At 37.5% G+C, this 12,957-nt stretch overlaps 1 protein-coding gene across 2 annotated transcripts in view; it reads left to right on the top strand.

Annotated features, from left to right (window-relative positions):
* Positions 1–10,146: 10,146 nt before the first annotated feature.
* Positions 10,147–12,957, top strand: part of LOC128125394 (vomeronasal type-2 receptor 116-like) — a 49,047-nt gene continuing 46,236 nt past the window's right edge. For both annotated transcript variants that reach the window (XM_052762775.1, XM_052762774.1), the window contains exon 1: positions 10,147–10,343. In XM_052762775.1, coding sequence (XP_052618735.1) covers positions 10,147–10,343 — 197 coding nt within the window. The remainder of the gene's footprint in view (positions 10,344–12,957) is intronic.

Genomic DNA, 12,957 nt, shown 5'->3' with positions numbered 1-12,957 from the left:
TCCACTGATCATCACCTTTTATTAAATTGGTGCATATTCCTTCAACTCACACCATGGACTTGGAAAGGCTTTCAATCCAGAAGGGCATTATCAGCCACAAAAGTGGAGGCTTCTCTGTACCTAGGACTTCAGATGAAATCACCACAAGATCCTGTGCCCCAGTGCCTGTCTGTGTATTGTGTGTATGTGAACCAGGGTGTTTGCATCATGTCTGAGAAAGTCAGACCAGTCAGGAAGACTAGTTCAAGAAGTTTAAATTAGAAGTCATAAAGGCAAGGAATAGCTCATACAGGGTCCCCATAAGTGTGTGTTATTATTGCCTTACCTGTCTCTAAAGCCTCAGGACTCTTCCCATGTTGCACTCCCATCATTAATAGGGAATATGACTTTTAATCTTCAAATCTCAGCTACCTGGTCCCTTCAAACAGTAGCATATAGATGTTCTAAAATGTCTGCATGAGGGTCATGGCCTCTAGTTAAGCTTCCTTCTCATAGAAGTTGCCACACACATGAATCTAGACAGTGAGGACTCTGCAGAAAGACCAGGGCTGGCAGTCCTCAGCTGGCACTGTCTGGTCAGCAGATGTTCTGAACTCCAGATCTTCCACTTAGAATGTGCAACTTATCAGAGCAATCCCATCTGCTATTGCCTTGAGGGATCATGGCCCTGGGGAAGGTAAGTAGAGTGGTATCAGTACAAAGAACTTTATATTCACCTACATAAGACCCCCATAATTTGGATACATGGAGTATTGAAAATGTTGCAGCCACCACTCACCAGGTTGAAGTGATCCAGATAGGATTCAGATGTGTTCCAATGCCCCTTTCAAAATTAATATGACTTCATTACCCTCTATCTTCCTAGTCTCTGTGTGTACTCCTGGATAAATGTTTACTCCTTGTAAACATTCACAGCTTGGACCCACAAATGAGAGAACACAAGACATTTGTTTTTCTGTTTCTGGTTTAATTTATTCAGTACAACTTTTTTCCAAATCCATCCTTTTTCCTGTAGACATCAAAATTTCATTTTTCTTTATAATTCAATGACTTTCCACTGTGCATGTGTGGCATATTTTCATTGTCCATTCTCATGCTGATGAAGATCTAGGCTGATTTTAATTCCGAGCTATTGGGAATAGAGAAGAATGATATGGATGTGAAAGTCTCTCTGTGGAATTATACAGCGTCCATGAGGTACATGTGAAGGTGTCATTTAACTGAAGTATGTGGAAGTTTTATCTTTATATTTTGGACCAACTCCACACTGAGTCCCACTTCTGTTAGCACTCACACCAATGGTGAATAAATTTTCCCTTCCCCCACATTCTTAATATCCTTTGTTGTCATTGTTTCCTCATGGATAGACACTCAGAAAGGAGTGAGATGGAGTTTCATAGATTTATTTTTCATTTCTTTGGTGTGTAAGAGTGTTGAACTGACCTTGATCTTGATATCCTGCCTATGCTAATTCTCTGTCGGGTTCCACCCTCCTGAATCCTTAAGGGAAGTTCCTTGTCTGTACATCCTGCATAGTGGGCGTTCTCTTAGATGCAAGATTGTAAAACATCAGTAGCAAACTTATGCCCTCCAGGGTTTTCCCATTGTGCTGTAAACCTGTATTTAAGACCTCCATAAATAAATAAAATAAAACATAAAAATAAAAAACAAACAAACTAAAAAATAAAAGAATCACAAATAAGAGTGTTGCACACGTTTTAAAATATTTATTAACCTCTGCACTTGTCCTTTGAGAATTTGTTGTTCAGTTCTATACCCAATGGCTTATGTTCTTGTCACTAGGCTTCTTGTGTCCTTTGTACAGTCCTGATATTAACATTCTGACAGATGTCCAGCTAGCAAAACTTTTCTCAATATCTTCAGGATGCCATTGAAGATCATCAGCAGCAATGACTGGACTCCATCCACAACTGTCCTTTCTATACAGAGGTGTTTTAATTTTGCATTGTTTCATGTCTTTCTTTCTTTTAACTTATTCCCTCTATGGCTAGAATCCTAGTCAGAAAGTCCTTATGTGTATGTATTCTTTGAAATACAAGTTTCAGGTGTCTTCAGTTGAAGTACTTTACCCAGCTGGATTTGATTTTTGTGCACAGTGGGAGATGGGGGTCTAGATTGTTTCTTTTACAGATGTCTGTCTCAGACTTTCTTTTCTCAAATGAGTGTATTTTTCATCTTTGTCAAAAATCAGGAGTCTAACTTTCATCTATGTCCCCTTCTCTATTTATTATAACTACTTTGTCTGCTATGATCATTTGTTTATTAGGGTTCTGCAGTGTAATTTTTGAGCATGGATATTCATTTATCCATAATGATTCTTTTTGAACAAGATGACTTAGGCTATTGGGAGTATTTTGATCTTCCAAAAGAATTACAAGACAGTTTTTTTTTTTAAGCGTAGCACTGCAGTTTTGATTGAGCTACAGGATCCATGGTTTCCTTTAAAATGTATGTCCATTTTCACAATATTAATGTTTTGTACCAATGAGGATTGGAGTTACTTCCATCTTCTAATTTCTTCAATTTATTACATCAGTGTTATAGAGCTTCATTGTAGATAATCGTAATGCCTTTGATGAACTTTATTCAAAAATAATTTTAGAACCTATGGGATATGAGATTTCTCCCCTTGCTTCTGACTCAGTGTGTTATTCACTGTTATAGAGGAGGGTTTTTTGATTTTTTTATATAATCATTATAACCTGCCACTACCTGAAACTGCTGTGGAATATTCTTTTATGCTGTGTGAATATATGTCATTGTACCTGGTCTAACAAAGAAACTGATTGGCCAATATCTGGGCAGAATAAGGTTAGGTGGAAAAACCAAACTAAGGACTGGGAAGGACAGTGATGTCTGGGGAGAAACCAGTCAACCACCGAGGGAGCAAGAGATGCTAGAGGACAGGTAAAGCCACAAGCCATGTGATAAAACATAGATTAATAGAAATGGGTTAATTTAAATGTAAGAGCTAGTCACAAGCCTCTGAGTGGTTATTTGGGACCAGGCAGTTGGGACAGGAAAACTCTGCCTACATGAAACTGTTTATCAGCTCTAGGAATTGTACCATGAAATCTGAATACCTTAAGTATTTAATCAGATTACCTGCAAAGATGAATATTCTGACTTTCTCTTATTTACTTGTATTTGTCCTTCATTTGCCTTGTTTATCTACCAGAAATTCCAACCCTTGGTTACTTGGCATGGTGAAAGGTTTTCTGATTACCATTGTCTTGGTTATGATGCCTTTAGGAATATTTTTCTCCATTAACATGATGTTTGACTATAGGTCTGCCATACATAACCTTTATTATATAGAGATATGTTCCAATCTTAATCTGTAATCCTTCCAAGGCTTTAAATATAAATGGATGCTGGATTTCCATACCTATTGACACAATCATGAAATTTCTAATCATGAGATCATTGTGTGGTGAAATATATTTATTGATTGGTGCATGTTGAAGCATTCCTGCATGTTCAGATTAAAATTGACTTGACAAGGATGAGTTACATTTTTGATGTGTTATTGAAATATGTTGAAAGGTGTTTTACTATATTATTTGCCTATGTTCACCAGAAAAATAAATCCACAATTTTCTTTTCACTGTGTATCTTTCTGGTTTTGCATCTAGATAAAGGCCTCAAGTGGAGGGATTGGGACATGAACACACCTGCAAAACATTCAACCTACAGTTGGACCTGCATCTAGAATTTTCTGGGACCAGAGTCTAGCATAATCATCATCAAGAGACAAGAGAGACTTCATTCAGCAAGTGATGGGAGAATATGCACAATCCCAAAGCAGATCATTAGGCAGAACTTGAGGAGTCCTCTGGAAGAGGGGGAGGAAGGATTGGAGAAATCAAGGAATCTGAGACACCAAGGAAACATGGCTCACAGAATCAATTGACTTGAACTCACATAGGCTCATAGCAATCAGGGAACCTGTACAAGTCTAATCTAGATCACCACATATATGTTATGGCCAAGTAGCTTGGTGTTCTTGTGGGATTCCTAACAGTGGTTTCAGGGACTGTCACTGATTCTTTTTTTTTCTTTATTAAGAAATTTTCTACTCACTCCTCATGTTATCCACAGATCCCCCGTCCTCCCTCCTCATACCCCCAGTCCTCTTTCCCAAGCCACCCCGCATCCCAACATCCCCCAAATTGAGGTCTCCCATGAGGAGTCAGTAGGGCCAAGCTCACTGAGCCTAGGTAGGTCCAAGCCCCTTCCCACTGCACTAAGGTTATGCAAGGTGTCACACCACAGGCACTGGATTCCCAGAAGCCTGCCCATGCAGCGGGGACAGATCCCAATACCCCTGCCTGGGTGCCCCGAAACAATTCAAGCCAAACAACCGTCTTCCATGCCAGAGGACCTAGTCCAGTCCCATGGGGCTCCACAGCCACCAGTCCACAGTTCATGGGCTTCCAGTAGTGTGGCCAGTCATCTCTGCACATCCTCCCGTCATAATCTCGACCTCCCTCGCCTGCAATATCTCTCCTCTCTCTCATCATTTGGATTCCCAGAGCTCAGCCTGGTGCCTGGCAATGGATCTCTGTTTCTGCCTCCATCAGTCACTGGACAAAAGCTCTATGATGACAGTTAGGTTATTTGCTAAGCAGGTCACCAGAGTAGATCAGTCCAGGACCCTCTGGACCACTGCCAGCAGACCAAAGTGGGGTCAATCTTGTGGATTCCTCAGCGCCTCCCCAGCACCCTGCCTCTTCCTATTCCCATGATGTCCTCATCTAACATGGTATGTTCCTCCCTGCCCTCCCACTCTGTCCCTGTTCTAGCTTGACCCTCCCACTTTCCTATGTTCTCATCCCCCACTCCTCACCTTCTGCCACCGCCACACCCAGTCCATTCATGTATCTCATCCACTTCTCCTTCACAGGGTCATCCATATGGCCCTCCCAGGGTCTTTCCCTGTTAGCTAGCCTCTCTGGAGTTGTGGGTTGCAGTCTGGCCATCTCTTCCCTCACATCTAGTGTTCACTTATGAGTGAGTACATACTATGTTTTTCCTTCTGAGTCTGGGTCACCTCACTCACGATGGTATTTTCTAGATCCATCCATTTGCCTGCAAATTTCATTATATCATTGTTTTTTACTGCTGAGTAGTACTCCATTGTGTATATGTGCCACATGTTCTTTATCCATTCTTCAGTTGAGGGACATCTAGGTTGTATCCAGGTTTTTGCTATTATGAATAATGCTGATATGAACATATTTGAGCATTGGTCCTTGTGGTATGATTGAGCATTCCTTGGGTATATGCCTAAGAATGGTATAGCTGGATCTTGAGGAAGACTTATTCCCAATTCTGAGAAACTGCCATACTGATTTCCAGAGTGACTGTACAAGTTTGCATTCCCACCAACAGTGTAGGAATGTTCCCCTTGCTCCACATCTTCTCCAACATAAGCTGTTTTCAGTGTTTTTGATCTTAGCCATTCTCACAGGTGTAAGATGGTATCTCAGAGTTGTTTTGATTTGCATTTCCCTGATGACTAAGGACGTTGAGCAATTCCTTAAATGTCTTTCAGCCATTTGAGATCCTTCTGTTGAGAATTCTCTGTTAAGCTCTGTAGCCCATTTTTTTAATTGGATTGTTCAGTATTTTGAAGTCTAGCTTTTTGAGTTCTTTATATATTTTGGAGATCAGCTCTCTGTCAGATGTGGAATTGGTGAAGATCTTTTCCCATTCTGTAGGCTGTCACTTTGTCTTATTGACCATGCCCTTTGCTTTAAAAAACTTCTTAGTTTCAGGAGGTCCCATTTATTAATTGGTGCTCTCAGTGTCTGTGCTACTGGAGTTGTATTTAGGAAGTGGTCTCCTGAGCCAGTGCATTCCAGACTCCTTCCTACTTTCTTTTCTGTCAAGTTCAGTGTAACTGGATTTATGTTGAGGTCTTTGATCCACTTGGACTTAAGTTTTGTGCAGGGTGACAGATATGGATCTATTTGTAATATTTTATATGTTGACATTCAGTTATGCCAGCACCATTTGATGAAGATGCTTTCTTTTTTCCATGGTACAGTTTTGGCTTCTTTGTCAAAAATCATATGTTCATAGGTGTGTGGATTAATGTCAGGGTCTTCAATTTGATTCCATTGGTCCACATGTCAGTTTTTAAGCCAGTACCAAGCTGTTTTTACTACTATAGCTCTATAGTGGAGTTTGAAGTCAGGGATCATGATGCCTTCAGAGGTTGCTTTATTATATGGGATTGTTTTAGCTTTCCTAGGTTTTTTGTTTTTCCATATAAAGTTAAGTATTGTTCTTTCCAGGTCTGTAAAGAATTGTGTTGGGAATTCCATTGAATCTGTAGATTGCTTTTTGTAAGATTGCCATTTTTACTATGTTGATTCTATCTTTCTATGAGCATGGGAGATCTTTCCAATTTTTGATATATTCTTCAATTTCTTTGTTCAGAGATTTAAATTTCTTATCATACAGGTCTTTCACTTGCTTAGCTAGAGCACCCGAATGTATTTTATATTCAAATCTCTTATAACTTAAGTTACACTCAGTTGTGAGCCATGATATTTTTGTGCTGGAAATCAAATCTTTGCCCTATCCAGGACTAGCTGCTGTTCTTAAATGCTATGCCATCACTCTGTCTCCAAAATAGCAGTTTCAAAAGCTGTGGACCCAAATAGAATTTATCAAACTTTGATACCACAATATCTGATGTTTGCTTTTCTAATGATGTAATACATGTGGGAAAAGAATATTTGAGGAAGGGATTACGTTTAACAAGATGGAAAGGCAACATTCTTTTACTATAGTTCATTTTAATGAGTCTACCACTTCAACACTCAGGAAAAGAATCAAGCCTCCAACAGACAAAACTTGGTCAACAAGTTAGTTGTAACACAACAATACCATTTTATATTTATATTTATGGGAAGAATAATAACTCCCGTGTTTTCCAACTCATTTCATATCACTGACCATTAAATGTCAAGCTCAAACATACTATTTCATTCTGAATGATTGATTCATAATTCATACTTTCTATTCATCTATTTTACAAACATGTAATACTGGAATAAAATATTTCAAATAATTTCCAGATGTTACTTGTTCTCAGTAGATTGCAAGTAGATCTGTTAGTGAACCTGGAAATGTAGACAAAGGTGTTGTCTAGAAAATATGACCAAATAAATTAATAAGCATGTAGGACCACTATATCAGTCAGTATATGTAGGACTATCTTATAGTCCAACCACATCCCTCATGGAACCTCCTGAAAATACACAAATAAGCATAGCACACAGATACTTTTCTGCCAATGTTTTATGGTGGTATTTTATTTGTACTGAAATGTGATTTTAATTGTATGTTAATAAATAAAGTTGCCCAGGGGTCAGAGCTATTAGAGCCATAGCAAGAGCGTGGCGGTAGTGGCATATGCCTTTAATCCCAGCACTTGGTAGACAGAGCTAGGTAGATCTCTGTGTGTTCAAGGATATAGCCAGCATTGGAGACACACACCTTTAATCTCAATACCAACCAGAGAAGACCTGGAAGTCTCTACAGATAGGCAGTGACAAGGCAGTCATTTGTTTGGGTTTACAACCAATGAGAAGGCAGAACAGAAAGACTATATAAAGACAAACACACAGGAAGTAGGCTCTCTTTTCGGTGAGCTCTCTTGGCTGAAGAGGATTGCTGAAGCAGGAAGGGTAAGGCTCTTAGCTCTGACTTCTTGGCTTTCTTCTCTGAATCAGCTCTGTGTTTCTTATTTAATAAGATGGTTGGTTATATCTACAATGTTTATTCCATTCTTTTTCAGCATTTGCTAGATATGGAATCCCCCTTGATGCCTGACCACAGATGAGGAAATAAAAAAATTCAGCTAAAATTTTGTAAAATTATTTTCACGTGAATAAAGATTCACTATTGTTATTTGCAGTGCATTATTAGAATTTTTAAGTTTTTCCCATGAATTACCATACTTAAATATATACACAGTGATTTTTAACTATGCCATATACATGAATATTAGGGACGTTTAAATAAATAGATTCTATATAATTCCTAAATGACTGAAACCAATTATAAGATTTTACAAATAAGATTATTGGGTCCAGACTTCTCTTAGACATATTAGAATTCAGAGGAAAGTCACATAGAATTTATTTACATATAATGGAGTTGTCCTCAGCATGCAAGAATTAAATGATGTCATTAGCAGGAATTGGGGATGAATTAGGAAGTCATCATGTTACATAAACAGTCTCTGGAAATTCATGCTTTTCAGACTGTAGATATAATTGTGTGTGTGTGTGTGTGTGTGTGTGTGTATGTGTGTGTGTGTGTGTGTGTGTGTGTATGATTGTCAGTTTATGTGTGCATGTGTGTGTGTACATACATTAAAACATTTAAGGTAGGAGAGGAATTACTTGAGAATTTAAGGCCTTAAGGAACTAAGGATTGGGAACCCAGTGTAGTCAGTATAAAGAAAATATCACACCTGTTTTATTGATTCAATATGCTCAAAAACATCATGAAGTCAGAAGGAAACTTCTTACATTGAGGAAGATGAACAACTGATGTGGGTGAGAGGGGGAAAATACCAACTAAACACACATGTCACATATGTGAATTGCCAGAATAGATTCATTTATGCTGTATATTAATTAAAAAAATAATAATTATACCACACAAAACAAAGCTGGATACAATACCGAAAATGGACAAGTGGAATTTTTATTTTCACACTCCATAAAAGGTGAATTTTCTGTCTTCCTATGAAAGACTCTTCTTGTCTCATTGCTTTTTTCACACATCTTATTCCCCCACGTTAGCTAATCACAAAACCAGAGGTCATGCACTATTTAAGTATTTATTATTAATGGACAATCAGATGTACATAAGAATATTAGCCCTATGTGCCTCATCACAGATACTAAATAGGACACATTTTCAACCACAGCAATGACATGCCCAACTTTGTTCTACTTTCTCTGTTGTTCATATCCACTGAAGGAGGCTCATCAGCCCATACTCATCAGACACTGCAGGTTCTAGAATGCAAACAAAAACAGAGGTCTAGGAAAATGTTATAAGAACAACTTTCACATTAACACAGAGTCACTTCCCATTTCGTATTTACTTCTAAGATACTCAAAACAGAATTCTTCACAGCCACTTCTGGACTGTAAAGTGGGCAAAAACAATGTAGGAAATCAAAGATAAAGCAAAAGAATTGGGTCAAGACAAGGAATTGAACTATTAGAACTGAGGCTTGGGGATGGAGATGATGTTTTAGAAATCAAATATTTACTTTATCTTCTCTTTAATAATGATTGGTTTGGAGGAACAGTGAGAGATCTTATTTAGTAATTGATGTGTAGGACAGAAAATCTCTATGGATCTTGTTGAATATTAAAAAAACATATTTGTAATGTAAGTGCAACAGTACATCTGCAATGAGCTGGATAGGTATAGAACAGTAGGATTAAGGAAATTTGGGTATTTTGCCTGATTATTTGTTCTCAACACAGTGGAAGTACAGGATTTGATTAGATATTCTGTAACTGTTACTGTAGCATAGGTCCCACTCTGCATGCTGTGTGGAACTCAATTGCTGTAAACATGGAGCTGCTTTTCCCTGAAAGGGACTTCATAATAAAATTCCCATTGTATAACCAGGAATGCTGCCTTTGTGAGTCCTTCCTGAATCAATATGGAATGTCTCAATGTGAAACATCTGCCAAAATCTACGGACATCATTTCTAAAGGCATAAAAATACACAGATTGTTCAAACAGTCCAGGGATCAAGTTTTCCCAAAATGGCATCCTCCAAAGAGCCTTAATTTTCACAACTATGAGTGATGTCATGAAACTAGCTGAACTCTCCTCATATATATTTATCAACCAAATTTAATTACATGAGCATCAGATGTAGAGCCCCAGGAAAGGGAGTGTCCAAGAATCCTACAAGGGGACGGAACCATCTGGAAAAAAAGAAATTGTGAATCACAAGTAGCCAGTCCTTTGGCTACAGAGAAAAAACAGGTGGGAATATGTGTGCCTATATAATGTGCTAATCTTAATAGCACTTCACAATGCACACTGACCAGGCTTCAAGTTGGACAAAGATGTTCACTTTGATTTTTCTTTTCTTGCTCCTCAACATTCCACTTCCTGTGTCCAGTTTCATTCATCCCAGATGTCTCTGGAGAATGAAGCAGAATAAAGACAAGGATGGAGTCTTGTTGACAGGTTGTATCTTCATCCTTTTAAGAGTGCAGTGGCCTGTGGAGAAGGATTATTTCAACCACATTCTTAATATACAGTAAGTTCCTTTTTATTTTCCATGTAAATGTCATCATGAATATTTCATTGTTTGTAGGAAGATGAGAGTCAGAGCAATGCTTTGAGTATTTGGCCTGTTACCCAATCTGAAAACTAAGAAATGACCTCAAGTTCTTTTAGAGACTCAATGCTCTTTTTCTACTTTTAATTTGTCCAGAGAGTGTTCTGTTTTTCTCCCAGTTATCCCACTACTGAAAAGGCTGGAAGCTGAGTAAAGAAAGGACTCTCTATCTTGTTCCATCACATATAACCCTCCTCTTGACAGTTTCAACAGCACAGTAGCTGGTGGTGTCTTACTGAAGGAAACTCCACACTATTCAATGACTATCACTCTAAATGAGTGTAGCTAAATGACTGTCAAGTAGAGTCTGTGATGACCCTTTGATCACTGTCACTCCTAATGCATGTGCTAGGACATCTAATATTTGCAGCAACCCTAGCTCCAGGGAATTTTTACATGTATATACAGTTACTCTCTCAGATGCTCTGCATGTGGTCACATTGTGCCTTCTAAAGCTGCATCAAGAATGAAGTAGGAGACCTGTCCACTGTGAACTTCATATGTGTTCCTGTTTCTCCATAGTTCACTTATATACATGTGTAACTACTGTCCTTTAAATTCATAGTCTAGTTCTTCACATTCTCTATAGGTAAAGAAGGAATATGTGGACTATAAAAGATATATTTGCATTCTTTGAAATATAAAGCTGTCACTAACATTTCAACTGCTTACTTTCCTTGTCACTTCCCTGAATAAGAGCTGTAGCATGTGATACTTGGCAACATTTGGGAACAGCTACCTACCAGTTCATCTTTGCCATTATTTAAGAGGAATGTGTCTCTTCCCTTTATGTCTAAGCCGTTTATGCCCTGACATTTATATCACACTAACCTCTTATGTTTTTCTTTCTGTAATTTTACTAATTATAGCTATACCAATTTGGGCACAATACACATTTTATTTTGTGTATTGCTGATACTTGTTTTCAAACATAGCTCTTTAGTCCAGTAGGCAACTCTAACAGCTCATGTCATTGATGTTTATTAATGTCTAGTGTGCAGGAGTTAGTGTTTCAGATTCATAAGATATAATCTCAAATTCCTGTTAACTGTTGCTGAAAATTTCAATGACATTTTTTCATGTGTTAACAAAAAATATTATAAGATATTTTTGTTCAACAAATGTACAGATAAATATATTTATACACAAAGTTACTATAGTGGTGCAGTTTATATATGGGATAGAGATTGTATTTAACTCTGAGAGAATCATTCAGAATGAAAGAGTATATTTGTTTGTTTGATTTTTATTGGCCAGATGATACAAAGTGAGTAAGAAGACATGGTAGTTATTATTTTTCCCATAAATATAAACACAAAATGCTATTGTTCTATTCCTACTAGCTTGTTGACAATCTTTATTTTCAAAATTCATAAATATTTCCCACACATCATACACTTTATAATCTTTCATTTTACAAATATATCTCACTGCAATTTCTAGATGTCCCTAGTTCTCAATACAATGCTAGTTTTGTGTATTTGTAACTGGAAATGTATATAAAGTGTTCTCTCTATAAGAAAATTTATGTTGGACAGATATACCAAGTATATTTACATTGAACATACTTCTGTAAACATAAAATATGTGAACAATGCTAGGTATATGCACTTAATCTGTGCATTCGGGAAAAGAGCAGATGTATTTCTGTGAATTTGAGGCCATTCCATTTTAGAGCCATGTGTCATTCAAAACTATGGAATCCATGGCACTTTTATGGCTTCAAGGTATATTTCTCATGTCCATACATATAGATACATGATATGTTTATTTAAAATAAATCTTTTGAAAAAACATCTTGTGCCTGCCATAGAGAAACCAGAAAGAAAGAAACAAGATGAGGATGGACATGAGGGAATATGTTAACTATATTGTCCACTAATTACAATTAATTATAAGTACAGGAGCCAAATGTTGCCTCAGAAACACTACTGAGCACTTACTGTCATGCTTTGAATGCCTTATCCAATTCAGTTTGTTTCCTTAAAATTACCAGAAACTTTGCTCATGCTTTACATGTATTTTTCATATTGTTCAATAATTTCAAAATGATTTCATGATCAGGTTTACTGTTCAGTCAAGGCTGTGCCCTGGTATTTACCTTCTGAGCAAGCACTCAAAAACCAAAGACAGACAGCCCTCTCTGTGGAAAATGCAAAGGCTTATCTTGTTCACGGGAGATGCATTCTCATGAACTTTTAAAGCTTTTGTAAGCTTCCAGCTTCTTATGTCATCCCAACCTCACAACACAGGAGATTTGTTTCAATCCTAATAGATGGTTGGGAATATTAGATAATCCTCATTCTGACTACAAATGATCATCTGTAGATTTTTGACCACAATAAACACTGTTCAATTTACAGAACATCAACTGTAACCTACCAGTTTAGCCTGGCCTTGGCTATTTCCATTGATGAAATCAACAAGAACCATGATCTTTTACCAAATATGTCTCTAGTTTTTGAATTACTAGCAGAAAGTATAATACTGTGTCACGATTACACAATCTCATTTTTTTCTGAACAAAATCATG

Source organism: Peromyscus californicus, unplaced genomic scaffold (genome assembly GCF_007827085.1).
Source record: "Peromyscus californicus insignis strain IS unplaced genomic scaffold, ASM782708v3 Scaffold_4__1_contigs__length_199733344, whole genome shotgun sequence".
In the NCBI taxonomy this organism is placed as follows: domain Eukaryota; kingdom Metazoa; phylum Chordata; class Mammalia; order Rodentia; family Cricetidae; genus Peromyscus; species Peromyscus californicus.
Note: the sequence above shows the minus strand (reverse complement) of the source record. Positions and strands in the feature narration are given on the sequence as shown.